At 43.6% G+C, this 17504-nt stretch overlaps 1 protein-coding gene across 4 annotated transcripts; it reads left to right on the plus strand.

Moving 5' to 3' along the window:
• Positions 1 to 227: 227 nt before the first annotated feature.
• On the plus strand, positions 228 to 17223 carry LOC128306001 (epsin-1). 4 transcript variants are annotated; one of them, XR_008287469.1, is made up of 14 exons: positions 228 to 268; positions 2158 to 2342; positions 9026 to 9869; positions 10280 to 10533; positions 10630 to 10920; positions 10998 to 11227; positions 11321 to 11492; positions 11558 to 11866; positions 11934 to 12125; positions 12235 to 12400; positions 12484 to 12758; positions 12826 to 12918; positions 14261 to 14878; positions 15283 to 17223. XR_008287469.1 is itself a non-coding variant. In XM_053043664.1 (14 exons), coding segments are annotated over exons 3-14 (2568 nt in total). In that variant the 5' UTR covers positions 228 to 268; positions 2158 to 2342; positions 9026 to 9868; the 3' UTR covers positions 15352 to 17223. The 4 variants fall into 4 exon arrangements, 3 of the variants coding, with proteins under 3 accessions (XP_052899624.1, XP_052899627.1, XP_052899625.1); XM_053043664.1 differs by lacking the exon at positions 14261 to 14878 and adding an exon at positions 13392 to 13907; XM_053043667.1 differs by lacking the exon at positions 14261 to 14878 and having other exon boundaries at positions 15283 to 17222.
• Positions 17224 to 17504: the final 281 nt, after the last annotated feature.

Consider the following 17504-nt stretch of genomic DNA (forward strand, 5'->3'; position numbering starts at 1 on the left):
AGCTGTTGGTGAAGTCAACGGTGTGCTATAAACGGTTTGACTATTTCCTGCAGCCACGCTGGATGGCAGCAACGATATCTGCATGTGTGCGTCAAACCCGCTGTACGGCGAAAGGAGCGAGCTCACCAACACCGCATGAAACGCCCGCAAAAGAGCGTAAAAAGTAACAGCAGCAGCAACAAGAAGGGAGTGTATGCAACATTGAATCAGAACGACGAAAAGGTACACAGAGTTTGGTTGCTGTCCCAGAGCGCAACGCACGATTAATGTACGTAAAGTGAAAAATAGCAGTGGAAATACGAAATTTTAGCTAGAGTGAAGCTGAACACAAAGATAAGAAAGTGATTTTTCGATCGTTTTGCGAGCGATGGTGGGGGATCGGATTTGGTTGGAAAAGAAATTGCGAGAAAGATTTCCACCCTCCGTATTTACGCGATCGTGTATGCTGGTGTGTGGGTTTTTGTGTGTGAGTGCGTAATTCTCTGGGTGGTGTTGCAAAGTAGGCGACGCGTTGTGAAAGCTGTTTCACGGTATCGAATTTACGCAAAATAAAACACAGGAAGAAAGTTAGAAATAGTTGTTCCATGTGCTTGTCCTGTACAATAAGGGACAAATGAAAGGTTGAACTCGTGTATAGTTGGGCAAACAAAAGCATCCCCTAACAATTTTGGAGTGTATGAATGTGGGTAGAGTAGAAGAAGGAGGTGCTGCTAATGGAAAGATTGCTGTACACCAAAACTCTCGCATAAATCACAACTGTGTGTCACAAGGGGAGTGATTTAATTCCGACGCTAAGTCATCTAAGCGAGATTTGGGCAGATCGTGATGTTGGACAGGGATATGCTATTCTAACAACCAGTGAACGTGAAAAAAATAACCTCTTCAATGCAAGAGAAGATCTGATTGCATTCCTCAGTGCAGCAGTGGGTGAATGTCGTGTTTGTTACTGCTCTGTATGCGTGTGTGGCTGCGATGATGAAGACGTGGTATGCAAGTCATCTGCACGATCGAGCGGAACCGGACGAACGTGTGAAACGAGTGTGTATCCGCGATAAAATTGATATTTCAGCCTATGATCCTAAATGACCGACCGCAATATCAAGGCTACGACTTTGTTGTGCGCTGAAGAACGGAAGTTTGTGTTCCTCGATAGGAAATTCCAATTACATTACTAACGCCTCCTAGATTGGGCACTTACGAAACGAGTGGTGAACAGAAGATTGACTATGCGCTTACCTCTGTATCCATTTAGTGCTATCAGCGATGGTTCCTTAGCTTTGGTAGAATCTGGCAAGTGTGGGCAATAGCCGCATGTGAATATCCCCCAATAGGCCTACTTTGTTGTACAATGTATCACTTGTGATCAAACGGCACTTGTCCTTATATGTTAGCATTAGGTTTCCTTTTTATGGGTTCAGTTCTTCAAACTTCAACGTTAAAAAAAAAAGGAGACGGCCTCCGTTCTGGCAGAAACATATTTTGAGACATTGTTCGACGCACAATGCAAAATACCGTGGAACTTCACATCTGTGACACATTCCGTGCTTGAGTGTGACTGATAAAGGGGCATCCGTGCCTTCAGCTTCGTGGAATGTGTGCTGTATGCGTAAAAATTGCTCAACCATTTCTTGTCGGTCGTGGCGACAGTTGACGGTTTGGTCACTGTGGGCCAATTCCCACCCGTATGCAAACAAAGAACAGGACACAGCAGAGCGCTGCATGTTGATAGGCGCACTCGGGGAAAAGGATAAGCGGGTGGGTCCATCTTCAAGAAAAGCGAAATGCCGAAGAAAATGACAACAAAGCAGGGTAGAATAAAAACAGCATTTTTCAAGGACAACGGTGAACGGTCGGCAGTTGGTCGGACCGGTTGTGTAGTGTAGAATTGCTTTCATTCATTGCTTCGATACATAAGGCCGTCCAAAATCCATGTGTGTGTGTTAGTGCGTAGTGTTCAAGTTGTGTTTTGTGATTCTATGGGAATATAGTGTGGAATATATATAAGTAATATATATGAGTGTAAATAGTTGTAATTTTTTCGAAATGTCTTACGCTACATTGTGTAGGCTTTGAGTGTAGTGAAGCGTATTACATTTTTTTTTCAATTTCTCTCAAATGTAGAAATTCTAATTGATTGTATATTATTGCTAGAAATAGAGCACCCCGTGTTTGTAGCTTAAATTTATAAATTGAAGGAATGTGTGTGTGTGCGTGAGTTGTTCGTTCATGTGTTGTGCATTGTGTGTAAAAAGAAAACAAAATTTAGTTGAAAATTGTTTTTTCGTAACCGTTCTGTGCCGAGGACTGTTTGGAAATCTGGCGTGCGTCGCATCGAAACCAAGGTAAGTGGGTCAACAATTTTATTCAGACGTAACATTGAGGTGTTTGTGGGTTTTATGCTTTAACCGTACCTTACTGCTGCTTATTTCGGTCCCATAATTTCGCTCCATACTGGAATAATCATTTCCTGTCGAATATGATTTCCTCCCTTGCCAGTATGACTAGTTAAATAGGAGCTTCGTGTGACTCATTCAATGGTTCTACAACGATTTCCAGAGTAGCGGCTAGCTCGTATTGCGACCACCCATCTCGTACTCCCTCAACCACGTTCTTCTTTCTAAGCTTTAGAGGATTTAAATATTAAAATAGAACAAAATTCTTAAGAACACTCTATTACGAATGAACGAAATTGAGATATAAATGCAGTATGATTAACAAGTTTAGCTGCCCGGCCAAGTAATATGGTTCAGACTTAGCATTAATGATGTATAATTATTTGGTCAGTAATTGGTGAAGAAGCGCGCTTTGAGAGTCCTTTACTCTGTCGTCTATATCTTGTAAAACGGTAGGAAACCACCACTTGCTGTTTACAGTTGTATCACCTCAAGTTTATTGTCACAATGGGGGTTTTAAGGGACATCACAGTCGTTCCTTCACATTACCCCTTCGCTGTGTGCGTTGTTTTAATGTTCCTTCAACTATTTCGAACCTCCGACTGATCAATCAATAATCCATTTATCGAATGGTCGTGGTGCGTTTAAGTTCCCTTCCCGCCGGTGTCACACTAGAGCTGCTCACACACCGCAAACTAGTTCACCTTCACGCGATGACCGCCACATTGGCCACATTGCAGGTCTAAGTTTTTTGAACCGTACTACTACTCTGTGCACATGCGGTGGAATACTTCCGGTTCCGAGTGTCCCCCAAACCCGCTACAATCCAGTTATATCGCTCAACTTAGCAGCATTCTGATAAAGCACACCGGAGCTGCCGTTGGTGGATAACGGAAGGGAGTTTCTATGTACGTTGCCGTGTACGCGGGTGGGTGAAATTGCGTCATGATATGACAAAAATGGCCCCCAAGACACAATGTCCGAGTGTGTGCGAGCGAGATGGTACAATGTGGAATGCATTGCTGCTATACAGAACGGGTAGACAGGACCGAGTAGACGCTAAATGCAACTGACTGGTGTGTGTGTTTGTGAGTGCAGAAGAGGCACCGGATTGCCACTCGTCCGGTGTGGCACGTACCAGCAATACGTGGGAAACAAGGACAAATCATGCTGCAATAGCAGCACGATCGTCTCGGCCAAACCGGCGTCATCATCAGCACTCTGGTGATGATGCTGAAGGTAATTTCATCTTGTACGAGATCAACGCTTCTGTCTGACGGGAGGAATTTCCATCCGAATGAGCTTTTCTCGGTGATGATGAAAAATGGCTCTTTTGTCGTCGGTTGTCTGTTGTGCATGTCGTAAATAATAGCTCGCAACAGTGTAGGAGAGTTCAAAAGTTTGTCGTTTAATCGCTGTAGAGAGACGAACCCATCTTGAAGGGTTTTGATGGATAAGAAAAACCGCTGACCTGAAAATTTACTCATAAAGTTGTTTAGCTAATCGCACTTAAAGTGTTCTCTGCGTTACTTACACCGCAAGCTATCTTGCACAACTTCCGATTTCGGTTCGATATTACACAGGAAAAAAGGCTTACGTCATGGAGCATTCGTCTTTGCCGGTGACATGTCTTCATTCACCCGTTATTGTTTAGACGTGCAACAAGTACAGGCATTCCCCGAGATACGCAGGTGCGGAGATTCACGGTTTTTGCAAGCATATAGTCCAGAAAAAGGTGAAAAACTGGTCGAAAATACCTTCCTTTGTCATATAACATACCTATTTTCAATTAAATTTTATGTATTCTTTAAAAAAAGTCGCCTGATTCGTGCTGTACAGAGAAGGAAGTCAACTGTTAGCCAACATTTGAAGTATAAACGATTTTACTCCGGGAAATTAGACATACGCAGATTTTGGCTGGGTTATAGTGGTCCGCTATAATAGCGTTTCATTACTGTGTTTCATGTATTATTAAATACCTTACTGTGTTGCAATAGTATAGCGTTTCAGTGATCGTCCGTGTCCGCCAGTATCACAAATACCGACCAGCGGAATGTAGACACCCAATACAATACAGATTATGATATCAGAATTAACATAAGCGTTATATCTTATCGCGTATTAAAAGAAGTTCCTCCGGGGGTTTTTTTTCCGGTGTGTCACTGCGTGGTCATTGCAGGTTATGTCGTAGTTGTTTAGTACACAACTGTTGGTGCACACTGTTGATAGGTACACAACGGTACTCCGAAGAATCGATAGAATTATAACGCAAGAGACTCGAACTGTCTACAAGGTTTTTTCTTCATGTAGATGATAATTTAATTATACCTTTTCCGTGGGCATTACCGCACCGGGACGAATTAGTATTGGTATTGGAGTCTTCTGCAGCCTGGTGAAACAATTTACAACCAAAAAGGCAGATGCGGTGTAGTTAAAACACTTTTAAATCGCGCTAGAACTGCATATTTTGTTGTTGTTGTTGTTGTCGTTGGTGCCGTGACCAGGATCAAACTGAAGGAATGGTCAATAACGCCACACGCTCTCCCGTGTACGAGAAGGGTGCGGTTGATTGCATGTTCTTCGATCATGATGTTATGCTAGGTGCTTTATCCGTGTGAGTGTGTGTTTATGAGGTTTAAGTTCCTTTTTTTAGTTCATCCTCAGTCCCCTCTCCCGCTTGGTCATGCTTTTTGCAACGTGACCGAAAACGCAACACCCCGTAAACTGTTGAGCAACTAACGGCAGAATGTAACGGCAGGGAAAACGAACTGAATGAACGAAAACATAAACTGCTTTCCTTACTTTCCTATTTGCTGCTAGGTTGGTCGGATGGCATGTCCCTGGGAATGGACGAGAGTTGGTGAAAGTCCGTTTTCGCCGTCTAGGGCATTTTTTTTTTGCACTGAATTGCGCATTAGATGGCGCCAATGCAGCTGAACGAAACATATTATGGTGGGGCAGATTGTTGTTCGAACAGCACCAGTTCCGGAGTCTTGTTGGTACAGCTGAATGACGATCATTTATCTAACGCCCAATAATGATTGAACCATTGATTGTTTATATTGCTTGCCCTGCCTGCACAGTTCGCAATGCAGTGTGTCACATTAGAAGGCGTGATTTTTGAGTGTGTCCGGCTTAATGGGGCGACGGCGACGCGAAAAAAGTGATGATAACAAAACCGACCCCGGGTGGTAAGCTTAGTTGCTTGAACATTATAGACAAAAGAAAACAAACCCCCAAACCGATGCGCCCAATGTGGTGTGGCCGTTTGCAAATGCCCCATGCTAATGCCGTGGGTATGGGCCAATAATCCCCTGGGGTTGAATTTCTGTAATGAGATAGTCAGTGGCCAGTGAGTGGAGAAAAGGAAATGTGGTGTGGACCAGGCCAAACCACACATTTTGTTGGGCGGATTTGTGTGCGCCATGCCAGTGGTCGGGTTTGTTTTGCCAGTCAATAAATAATTGTAACAGGGAGGGACCTGTTGGCGGATGGATTATTGGGAATGTGGTTCAACGTGCCGCTTTAATTAGCATGGCACAACAGAATGGTAAGACATTCAACTTTCCCACTTGCAGCTGCAATATCCTAGGAATATAATTAATAGCTCTTAAGTCGGATTAAATGGAGCTATTTTCGGGGTGCACGTGACTGGAGTGACGTTACAAGAACTAAGTTAGGCATCTCTGTTTTTTGGAAAAAGTGACCCTAAACAAGCACAACAACTCTCCCACAGTTCTGTTCTAATGTTGGGCTGCGTCTGCCAAGGATAAAGCTTTCGGGGACATTAACGATACTTTATCTGCTCAACATCTTCAACCTGGTTGCTGGCTTGAAGTATTGAGTTGACTTTCTGAACAAGTAAAGACAACCTAGAAAAATAAGGTCAGCTGTGTGTGGATGTACAACAAACTGCTTTGTTTGATTGCAAACCCACTGTCTCTGGATCTACGGTGGCCACCGTCACAGGATTGCTGTTTGGCGAATGGAGAAACGAACGGTACGGGATGATGATGGTTCTGGTGATAAAAAGTCCTCGTGTTCTTTCTCTTTCGGCTTTCGGTCCCGACCTTCCAGCAGTGCTGCATCGTCTGGAGATGGTTTTATCTTCGTGCACTTCATGTTATGTGGGTTTGCCCAAGGGATAAAGAGTAGCAGTGAATGCAAATTAAATTATCAGCTACGATCGTAAAAATCGGTTCATGAAACTTTGTTTACTGTGGGTGTAAAAGAGGGGGGTTTATCTGTTATTTATAGTGTTATTTATTATTGTCTGAGCATGAAGCTGAAGCGTTTTTTTGCATTTATTTTTTAGTCACTTCAATCCTTCTTTTTCGGCGATGACCCAATTACAATTGCTGCGCTGCTCGTTGGGAATGCATCGCTTGGTTTTAGGACGACACATTACAGAGCTGATTAATTCTGTTCTAAATCCACAACCGTGCAGTGCTGTGTATGCTGCGCTTTATTGCAATCAAACTAAGTCACATGTGTGTCACATCGAATAGCTGCATCGAAAGCTCCCCGATGCGGTTCTGTTTTGGTTCTAAACAAAAAAAAACACACAAACGCAAACTCCTCTTGAAACTCCCCGTCGTCAACGTTTATGTGTGTACCGTACCCAACCAAATCTTGTGTCCACCGCCTCCATCTGGATTGTGAAGCTATAGCGGTAGAGCAAATTAAATTATCCTTTGTCGCGTTGGCCCGGTGTGTGTCGCGTAACTCTGCTTGCATGCGTTGTCCGCCGGACGCCAAGGACAGCGAGCTGCCGCCGTCAGTATTCGACTGTAACGCGTACCGCAAGGAGGACCTTCGGTGCCGAGGTAGTTTGCTTTCATTCCTAGTGCTGATCGTCTGCACTGCGAGAACTTCGTTCCAGTACGGTGTGTGAATCCCAGCATTTCTTTGCCTTTTTGTTTTGGTTTCCCTGTGTGTAGTAGTCAAAGCTAAAGGTGTGCAGTGTACTAACGAAGTCTACGGTGCGCTTTTTATAAGATAAGATTTGCGAATGTTTTGTGAAGCATTTGTATCGCCTAAAAGGAGACAAAGACTCGCGTCGCGAAGGTTTGTTCCGCCCACACCGGAGCGATAAGAGAATTATCTTTACGCAGAGGACGAAGATAACCGATGAGGGGTCTATTGCTTCCGTCGATGTGTTTGGTATCAGCTGCATATACCTTTTTTGCTGCGTCTAGCACAGTTAGTGAGCACTGCGGCCAGTTTGTGTGGTGCTGATCGAGTGTAAAAGCGAATGTAACTTCCCTCTAACGACTTAAGTCATCACTTCCGGTTAACGGATGCAAATTATTGTGTATATTCGATTGCTTTGAAACGTTATTTAGATAAAGATAAATCGCGCAGGTGTGAGCGAGATACATCGATTAACACAACATCGATCGTAGTGATCTACTGATCTACATTCTGTGCGCCAAGCTTAAGCGCGTGTGTCCTTGTTCGTCTGCTCTCATCTGCAACACCGATTGTAACGTCCACAGAACCGGACAAACAGGTTTTCCGTTCTTTGAGGTTTGAGTGTGTTTGTTCTGACGCATGGCGATCAGATGGGGAGGACAGCATATTATTTTTTTGCACCAAAGATAATTTTCTGTTTACCATGATTAGATTGTTGTTGTTTTGCTGGTGTAAACTAGGAAGTTCTCTTCACTGGCGCAAAGACCTCCAGCCTCAGCGCATTATAAGGTATATTGTTGAAGGAAGTGTTTTACCGAAGGTTTTTATATGCATATTTCGTGATCGTCGTGCTCATGGGTTACATTAAAACGGAGAATATTTTGTAATTTATGGTAAATAGAGGATAGACATATTCCTTCCGATTTGAGACTGACTTAAGATGACGTTGAGAGATCAGTCGCAGATAGAAGACACAGGCATATTGCTAAGTAAGATAAGCAGCCAGCAGGAGAATGCAGCAACGTTTAGTGCATATCCAAACCTTTCCCGAACTGTCAGCAGGTGTATCTGATTTACGAACTTTATGTACTACGAAAATGGTTAGTACCATAAACGACAAATGGAAACAGAATACCTACATGAAACAACTAAAACAGAGACTAAAAGCACCAACTCCAGTAGCAAATTGTTCAACGAACCGTGCGCGTAAAATATATACCGTTCGAAGTTTGCTTTTGTATGGCATACCCGGTTTTACTGGCACCACGAGGTACGAGGTTTCTCCAAGGTTCCACACCGGTCTCTGTTCACCCCGGCTGGCTGTTCCGGAGGGCTTTGACTCGGAAACCTGAACTTAATGCGCCGTTGTGGCGGCTAGTTGGTGCTGGACAGAAGAAGCATTCGGCGTATGTGCAGACTAGTTGCAGTTTAAAGTCAATAGTAGTGTTTTGAGTGTTTTGAGCAGAACGGGGCAAGTGAGTTGATTAACTATTCACGATCGCGATCCTTAGACGACCTTTAGTTGGGGAGTCTAGAGGAGTTTCTTAAAAATGCTTTATGATAATTTAAATTTTCGCTTAATTTAGAATTTGCTCATTAGTTCATTAAGTTTTAGCAAAATCATGTAGTTTAACAACGCATCATGGGAACACCGCTTTGCTGACAAAATATTTGCAAAATCGTTAATACCATTCTATTCTACTTTTACCTTCCACCAGCTGATTGAGGCTTAACACATCCCAGCCAGAGCTGTTGCCGAGACTGCCTGCTGTTGTGCTTAAAACACGTATCGAAACGCTGCACACGTACCGAGTGTAGTGGTGCAGTGCATACGAGTGGTAGCGAACCACAGCCACTGTATAACGCAGTTAGCCATCGTTTAATGCTGAATGTGTCACTCCGTACTACATCCATTAGCTGCTAGTGCTAGAATCACCATCGTTCCATCGTCACCAACCTGCATCAGGACATTCGCGACGTGCATTCTTACGTTCGTTTCACTGCTTTCCTTCGGCATGCTGTAGTCCAGTGCCCCGACCCACATGTACGATCCGCCCGCAGTACCGTGCTTCATTGTGTTATAAAGCAAAACAGAACCCAAAAAAAAGCGTCAGACAGATGCATTAGCTTCTGTTTTAGTTTAAACATTTTTTCAGTTTAAAATCGTTCATGTTCTGTTGTTAAGTTCTAGTTGTATGGAAAAATTGTTTTACCTTTTTCGTTTGTCTCCGTGTGGGTTTCGTGTTTCATTTTTGTGTTTTTAACCGCACTAGTAGGAAGATTGTTTTCTATACATTATTCTATGCGTGAAAACCGAAGGACTTTTGCCCAATTGAACTGCAACAAGGTTAATACGCCCACCTCCCGCAAACGTGCAATAGAAGCGATTGTACAAGTGTATTGTGTAAAGTGTTTTGTTGAGAACGTGTGTCAGTGTTTAGTGTTTTTTTTTTATTTATTACAACGCCATTTATTACCACAGCTGGTCTCCAGTACAGTGCACCCAGCCGGGAGTTTAAGTTGCAGTTGGTCAAGCAGCCAGGAGAGCAAAGTTTGCCAAAAGTAAGTTGCTATTGCTAACGTTTGTGTGCGTGCATGGTTTGCAGCTGCAGGTGATATAACTGCGTGTAAATCTGCTTCATACATAACTTAATTATTTCCAAGCTACAACCTTCTTCTCCGTAAAAGAAAAAAGTGTTTTCTGTTATGCCCATTGGGGGGAGAATGTTTCCGGTCATTTCCCTAAGAAAAGGGGGTCGTATTTAGCTGGCTTCTTCAGAATATTTATAACCCTTAGCTGTACGGCGGGGTTAAGTAAATGTGTAGGTCCAAATCGATTCGAAGATTGGCTCGTTAGAAGAGCAAACGTAGTAGCGCGTTAAACTTCGGGAGAGCTCCTTGGATAGTTTGAAACTTATAGTCATTGATTAACTTCCTGCTTTTTTCCACTCCGTGCCCGCCCCGTGTGCTAGTGAGGAAAACCGACACACAAATGAACGTAGCTGGTATACGTCGTAACATCAAAAACATCGCCCACAACTACTCCGATGCGCAGGTGAAGGTACGGGAGGCTACCTCGAACGATCCATGGGGCCCATCGTCCACGATCATGGCGGAGATTGCCGACCTCACGTACAACGTGGTGGCTTTTTCCGAAATCATGCAGATGATCTGGAAGCGCATGAATGACCACGGCAAAAACTGGCGACATGTGTACAAGGCACTGGTAAGTCTTACACGAATGAGCCCCTCTGCTAGGAGGAACCCCCCGAAGGAGCGATGCCCACATGATTTTCATTTTCTTATCCACTTTCGCGAATAGTTGCTGTTGGAGTACCTTATCAAGACTGGTACGGAGAAGGTGGCGCAGCAGTGTAAGGAAAATATCTACGCCATCCAGACACTGAAGGAATTCCAATATATGGAAGAGGGCAAGGATCAGGGCATGCATGTACGGGAGAAGGCGAAACAGCTTGTTTCACTGCTGAAGGATGATGAGCGGCTCAAGAATGAGCGGGCCCGAGCGTTGAAGGCAAAGGAACGCTTTGCCCGAACGGCCAGCGGATTCGGCAGCGATGGTTCGATCGATGGCCCGACACAACGTGACCCAAGGGTTAGTAGTAGTTTCCGCCAAGCTAAGCCGTGGTTAAGCAACGCATCTCACGTTTTTGCTTGCTTTTTGTACTTTAGCCACCGAACTGGGGCGAAGGTGAACCGATTGCGGGTGCAGCAACGAGTGGTGTTGGAAAGCCGGTATCAGAGATTGAATTCGTACGGCCGCAAACTGTCGGCGAAGAAGAATTGCAGCTCCAGCTGGCAATGGCCATGTCTAGGGAAGAAGCCGAACAGGAGGAGCAAAAGCGTCGCAGTGATGATGTTCGGTTGCAGTTGGCACTTAGTCAAAGCGAACAGGACTTCAAGTTAGTGACGGTCCCCGGAGTGGGCGCCTCTAATACAATGGCCAAATATTACACGCATCGACACTAAACGGTGGAATTATTTTGCTTTTGTAGGAAGGACAATGACCCTAAGGAGGGTGGTAGTGCATTAGTAGATTTGTTGGACATTTCTTTCGGAGCGGCCTCGATTAGCAGTCCGTCGCAACAGCCGCTTGCCGGACCTTCGGGTACCGGTGGACCGATTGATCCTTGGGGCATGCCCGTGGCAGGTGGATCTCGTCCGACGGTAGGTTCGTGGAAATGTGTTATCGTTGGTAACAAAACTTAAATGTTTTTCTTGCATATCTGCAGACGTCGGATCCCTGGTCAAGAACCTCATCCCCACCGGCGGTAGTGGATCCGTGGTTAAACACCGCTTCGGCTTTACCTTCGGCAGGACCATCCATCTCGAAACCACCGTTGCTGGGAGCAGAAGCATGGCAACCACGCACCCAATCGCCCTCGGTCACATCCGGATCGTCGGTTGAGGGATGGCTGCAAAATGGTGGAGGTGCTGGTGCGGGTGCAGGAGCCATGATGATGAATGGTGCCGGGTCTACGAACGGAAACCTAGATCCTTGGTATAACAAGACAAATGCTGTTCCTCTCGGAGCTACTGCGGTATGTCTTGAGTTGCTGAGTTTCGAGATTTGGATTACTAATTTCACATCATACACATTAATTTTAGCCTCCTCAGACAGGTGATCCTTGGCAGGCAAATAAACGAACAACGCCTGTGCCTAATGCTGCTGCTGCTGGTGGTGATCCGTGGCAGTCAAACGCAACTGCTACTAAACTTGATCCATGGGCTCCGGTGGGTAGTAATTCTGCCACTGGAAGTGTCGGTGATCTTGAAGCTACATTTGGTGGTGGCAATGGAGTAAGTATCTCTCTCTCTCTCTCTCTCTCTCTCTCTCTCTCTCTCTCTTTCTTTCCCCCCCCACCCCCCAAAGGAACAAACTGATGATATGTTTCAATTATTCTTACAGCCGCTCATGAATCGTCCTTCCCCTGTCGGTGCGATCACTTCGCCGGTATCGGATCTAGATGAGTTTGACATAATTACCAAGCGAGCCGCCAGCAACCACAGTAGCAGCAGTACCAACAACAATAATAACCATAATGCCGCTAGCAACAATCTGAATAACAATAGTTGTACGTCTCTTTCAAACCTCGATAAGCGTTCAATGTACCTAACTGAGCGATCGCTAACACATCAATTTTGCCATCCCGAACAGCACTGCTTCTGGGTGACCTAGATCCATTATCGTCCTCCGGAACGAACTCCAGCTCGCCTAGTATGGGTGCGACGACGGTTGCAAAGAAGACACCCCAATCGTTCCTTGGTGAAAACTCGGCACTCGTCAATTTAGACAATCTAATCAAACCGATGCCGAGCGGTGGCGCTGTTGCCGCATCAACCATCACATCCGCGGCATACAATCCGTTCGGCGATACCGGTGGAGCCGGGGCACCCGTACAAAAGAACCTATTCCAACAGAATCAACCTCAGGTGTGTGGAATAGCAAAAGGACATAATGTAGAGGAAGGATATATTTTCATCCATTTCTACGTTTTAGGTTCCGTCCATCAATCAGTTGAAACAGTCCCCGTTTCCAGTAACACTTAATCAGGATCCTTGGGCACCGGTTTCAAACATGACCGCAGCGCAAGTGAGTATGCTTTAAAAGCAGCTGAAAATTTGTGTTTTTTTTTTATTTCCGTGCGAACGGCCACGCCGTATATCTTTCTGAAGATTTGATTATGAATGTCGAATAATCCAGAACAGTATTAGGTCCAATGCAGAGTAATAAGAGTAAGTTCTAGAGTTGAGCTTTATCGCAATCAATGTTTGCAACGGGATAAAAATAGTTTGTGGAACAAGGTGTGTTTATTGTAATTAATTATACAATTGATGAGCCTTTAGCACTGTGCCCATTCATGACCTGTTCGTTATTAGAACTAGGTGCTTTGTTATTTTCAATCGAACTCATCTCAAGCTAAAGTCACTGACACGTGCTGATATGAAGTCAATTTTATTGCGAATGAGCTACAATATCATTTTCTTTCTTTGTCGCACTTTGTCATGCGACCGAAACTTGTGTGCATACGCTGGAACATGATCAATGATTGCACCACGGATAAGCAACCTGTCGATGAGGACGAAGTAGAGTGCTTTCCATACTCACCGGTTGATGTGAACGCAAACAGTGATATCTCACCAACTGTCGCTTATGCACGCGGGGCCACCGACTATCAACAGCAGCAACATCCGGATTGGCCGTCTGCAACAACTCATAAAATCCCCCCATCAAGCTCTAACGTGGAACACATTGACTGTCGTCTTAATGATGATGGTGTCCAAATCGAAGATGATATTTTTAACACCAACTACGCAATGCTTCCTTCTTCAATGACCACTGGTAACATTGAAAGGCATCATCTAACCACGGCACAGCTGGACAGTACGCGCCCGTTACGTCAGTTGTATGATTTTCACTTTGCAGTTGACGAAGAGGCCCTCGATGTTGTTAACGCTGGAATGTTGTCAGGTGGAGGTGTCGCTTTTAATACTACTGATGCATTTAACCGTAATGAGAATCGGCAGCATGCTAATACAAGCTTTACAGATACGTGTCACGCTAACAACATCAACTATCAAGTGAGTCCAGCAGTATGTTAGACACTTGTGTTATGTTCCGGTAGTACGCTAGCGGTCAAGCTCGTGTAACATCTGTGCGCCATTTTCACAGCTATCAGCGGTAGTTTCGAATACTTAATCTTATTGTAAACCGGTACTAAACATGCAAACCAAAATAGTGCTAGAAAGGGATCGATCGTCATTCAAAATATTGCTCGATTGCGCCAAGCAGTAACACACAAATTTTTTTCTTTTTTTTTTCTTCTTACAATTAATACTCTTCTCTATTCTTAACATCCCACTATTTTCCACATCATACCCTCTAACTTTGCCATATCGGGTATTGATCTGTCTTTATATATTTCACCCTTCAGCACGCCGCGTCCAGTAGCAATGGAGCTTGGACACTGAAATAAACGTCCCTTTTAACCGAGTGGAATTACCGTGCGCGTGTAGAATCACCAACGTTCCCATTACCCTTTTACCATTTCCTCCTTTTCCGCCTCACACAAACACACACATTATCCAAACCAGTACCTCCGATTCCATCTTTCCTGTAGGTAGTAATTGATCCGACCTCGTAACCTTCCTGGTACGCGATTTTGGACCCCCAACGCTGTGGTGTGCTGTTTCCATGGCCTGGTCGGGTGATTGGTGATTGGGGGCAAACTCTGTAGCAAAAAAACGTGCTCCTGTAACACACGCTTATGCCTGTACGGTGACTGTATGCTTTATCCCGGGGTTTACCCATGGCCATCAGCAACTTTACACACTCATCATCAGAAACAAGAACAACCCAAGCTGCTGCCTCCTTCTGCTGCCTATGTGTATGTGTGTGTCTGTGTGTATGTTCAAGCATTTGTTACGTTTCCTTGTACATCGTGTGCGCTGGTCATCTGCCCGTGAACATCAACTGAATCTCTTGGACAACGCTCTGTTTAATCCCGCTCGCTCAGTATAACTGCCGCGTATATCGAAAGTGCTCGCTTCTGGTAAAGTTGTTCATTCATCTTATATGTTTCTGGGTTTTGTTGTTCGCATTTTTATGTTGGTGTGTTTGTATGTGTGTTTTTGTTTTCATTCCAACATTACATATCATGCTTACATGTAATGTAATTCACAGTTTTATGTTTACATCATCTGTCGTTTGCTTCTTCATGAAGTGTTAAAAATATCTCTATTGTTGATACTTTTCTTCTCAAAAATCACATTTTATAAATTAGGCTTTCATTCATTTGGAGGAGTACCTGTTAGTTAAAGCTGCCTTCCGATGTATAGTTTAACTTTTTTATATTTCACACTCTATTTTTTTTTTATTCGAACTCTGTCACCTTGTAGCCATACCGCCATTCAATGCTATTTCTAATAAACGGGTTTTTTGTATACTACTCCACAGGCCAATTTAAACAATAATAATAGTGGGCCCTGGATGAATCCTCAGTCGTCGAATCCATTCCTATCGTAACAAGTCACTGCAAGCAGATGTACACGGCGCAATGCGCCCGATGCAGCACAGATCCTTTCACGTTGGGACTAGAAAGGGGTGCTGGCGGAAGACCGGTGGAGGTAGAAAAGAAAGAGCAAGTTGTACGTATGAAACAAAAGCATGGTAGTATAAAGGAAGGGACTGAGGAAAAACCAGGCACAGAAGAACACGCGCTGGAAAGCATGCAAACTAACCAAACATTGTTTTAAACGAGGGAACACAAGCGGCAAATAAATGAAACAGTAAGGCAATACTACTAAAGAGAACAACCAAACAACACACTGGAAGTGAAGCAAACCGGCTAACAAGAATAGTTTACATCCAGCTAGGTCCTTACACCCATCTCGCAACCAAACCATTTACATGTAATTGATACATAAACGAAAGAACCTGGAAAGTGAATACTTTTGATTCATTTACATACACACATATACGATAACTGTGCAACAGAAATCGCAATTTGGTTGGAGCCCGGAAATAGGAATTAGCCAGCAACTTGAACTTTATATACGTAAAGAATATTTGCTTGATCATCACACTACTTAACACAACGCCATGATTTTGCCCCGATAGAAAGCAATTCTACCAGTCGCCGATGGTTTCCATTTGCCGTGATTTCAAACAGCAAATGTTCTACAGTTTGGTGGATGAAGTGGAAGTTACATTGGACGTCGATTAGTAAATGTGGTAGCCAGGGGAAAGGCTAGAGTACGCAGGGAGGGAAGCAGCACCGGCTAAGCGAATTCCGCGGACGGTAGGAAAAATTTAAGCAAATTAGTGGGAAAATGCCTTATTATAGTTGAGAAACGATGAACTTGGGATGAGACTACGTTAGTAAGCTCTAAACATTAAACTACTACTAAATGATAAAGAAGAAAACAATGATACCACAACACTAGTTCGAGAGGGAAGAATACAGAAAATCCGTTTTGGCATCTGTTTGTTGTATGTTTTGGTGTGTTTGAAAGCGACAAACACCGGAAGGCAAAACCGATTTAAAAAGAGACATTCTTTAAGTTCTATGGGCACTCACATTTATGACGGGTTTCACACGTTACTAGCTCGAAGTAACTCTTCCTCAAAAGCAGTAACTCCTATGTCTTTTGTCTAAAATCCTTTATATGTAATTCACGCGTTTGTTTGGTAGCCCTAGGGAAGTACGAGTGTACACATTATAATTTATTAAACCTGCTTCCTCGGAACAACATCGGGCAAACTATGTGAAAGACTACAGAAATATTGTCTTCTTTTGGCACTTTCGTACCTAAACTTATTCGTCTACTGATTTTCAATTGATATTCATCAAACTGTCACGAGTATAACACCAGATTGTGATGAAGGTCGCAATACTATTTTTGCGGGTACGCCACATTTTGCTGCTTTGTTCCTTCCGTTTCATTGTTCTGTAATGTATTATTTATCGTAAGATAGCGGAAAGATCGGTTCATTATCGGATGGGTTTTAGATTTTAACTGTAGAAAGCAATGCCGCGGGATTTATTTGTGACACAAAAGCTGACGGCGGCAAACACAAATGAACGTTTTCTAAGCCACCAGAGCAGAGAGATGAAACATTTATAGAGAAGAACATGAGAATCCAACGAAAAATACCAGGGTTGATGGAATTAGAGAGGCGATCGAAAGGACATGATGATTATGTGAGAAAACAGAACAAGCTTCATCTTTATAAACACGATACAAAACATTGTTTGTATAGGATAACGACAGGTAACTGATACTAAAAAGCAAAAATCATAAAAAAATTATATATACATGAGCAACTGAAATTATATATTTTTTAAACTCTGAATAAATCATTAATTTTCAAACTGCTGCTATTGCGTTTTGGAAGGTCCGTTTAAAACCGACCAAAAACTGACCAATAATTGAATGAAATGAAAAAAACATCAAATCAAAGAAAAGAGAGGTGACCAAGAACACAACAAAGATATAATGATCAACTCATCAACTTCAGTAACGGAGAGCTTACGGTTGGATGAACTTGCTTCAATTCAAACTTTTTCGCTAAAATTCAATTTAAATAAAATAAATGTGGTGTGGCGGCCCCGGTGGTCTATGCCATATGGATTTCATTCTGGAAGCACACCATGTAGCCAGGGACAAAACCTTGTG

This window comes from Anopheles moucheti, chromosome 3 (genome assembly GCF_943734755.1).
Source record: "Anopheles moucheti chromosome 3, idAnoMoucSN_F20_07, whole genome shotgun sequence".
Taxonomy (NCBI): domain Eukaryota; kingdom Metazoa; phylum Arthropoda; class Insecta; order Diptera; family Culicidae; genus Anopheles; species Anopheles moucheti.

Bases quoted from the DNA above. Each gene is read 5' to 3' on its own strand.
- LOC128306001 (XM_053043664.1), top strand. The intron at 11,228-11,320 runs GTTAGTGACGGT...TTGCTTTTGTAG, and splicing joins CAAAGCGAACAGGACTTCAA to GAAGGACAATGACCCTAAGG. The intron at 11,867-11,933 runs GTATGTCTTGAG...CATTAATTTTAG, and splicing joins TTCCTCTCGGAGCTACTGCG to CCTCCTCAGACAGGTGATCC.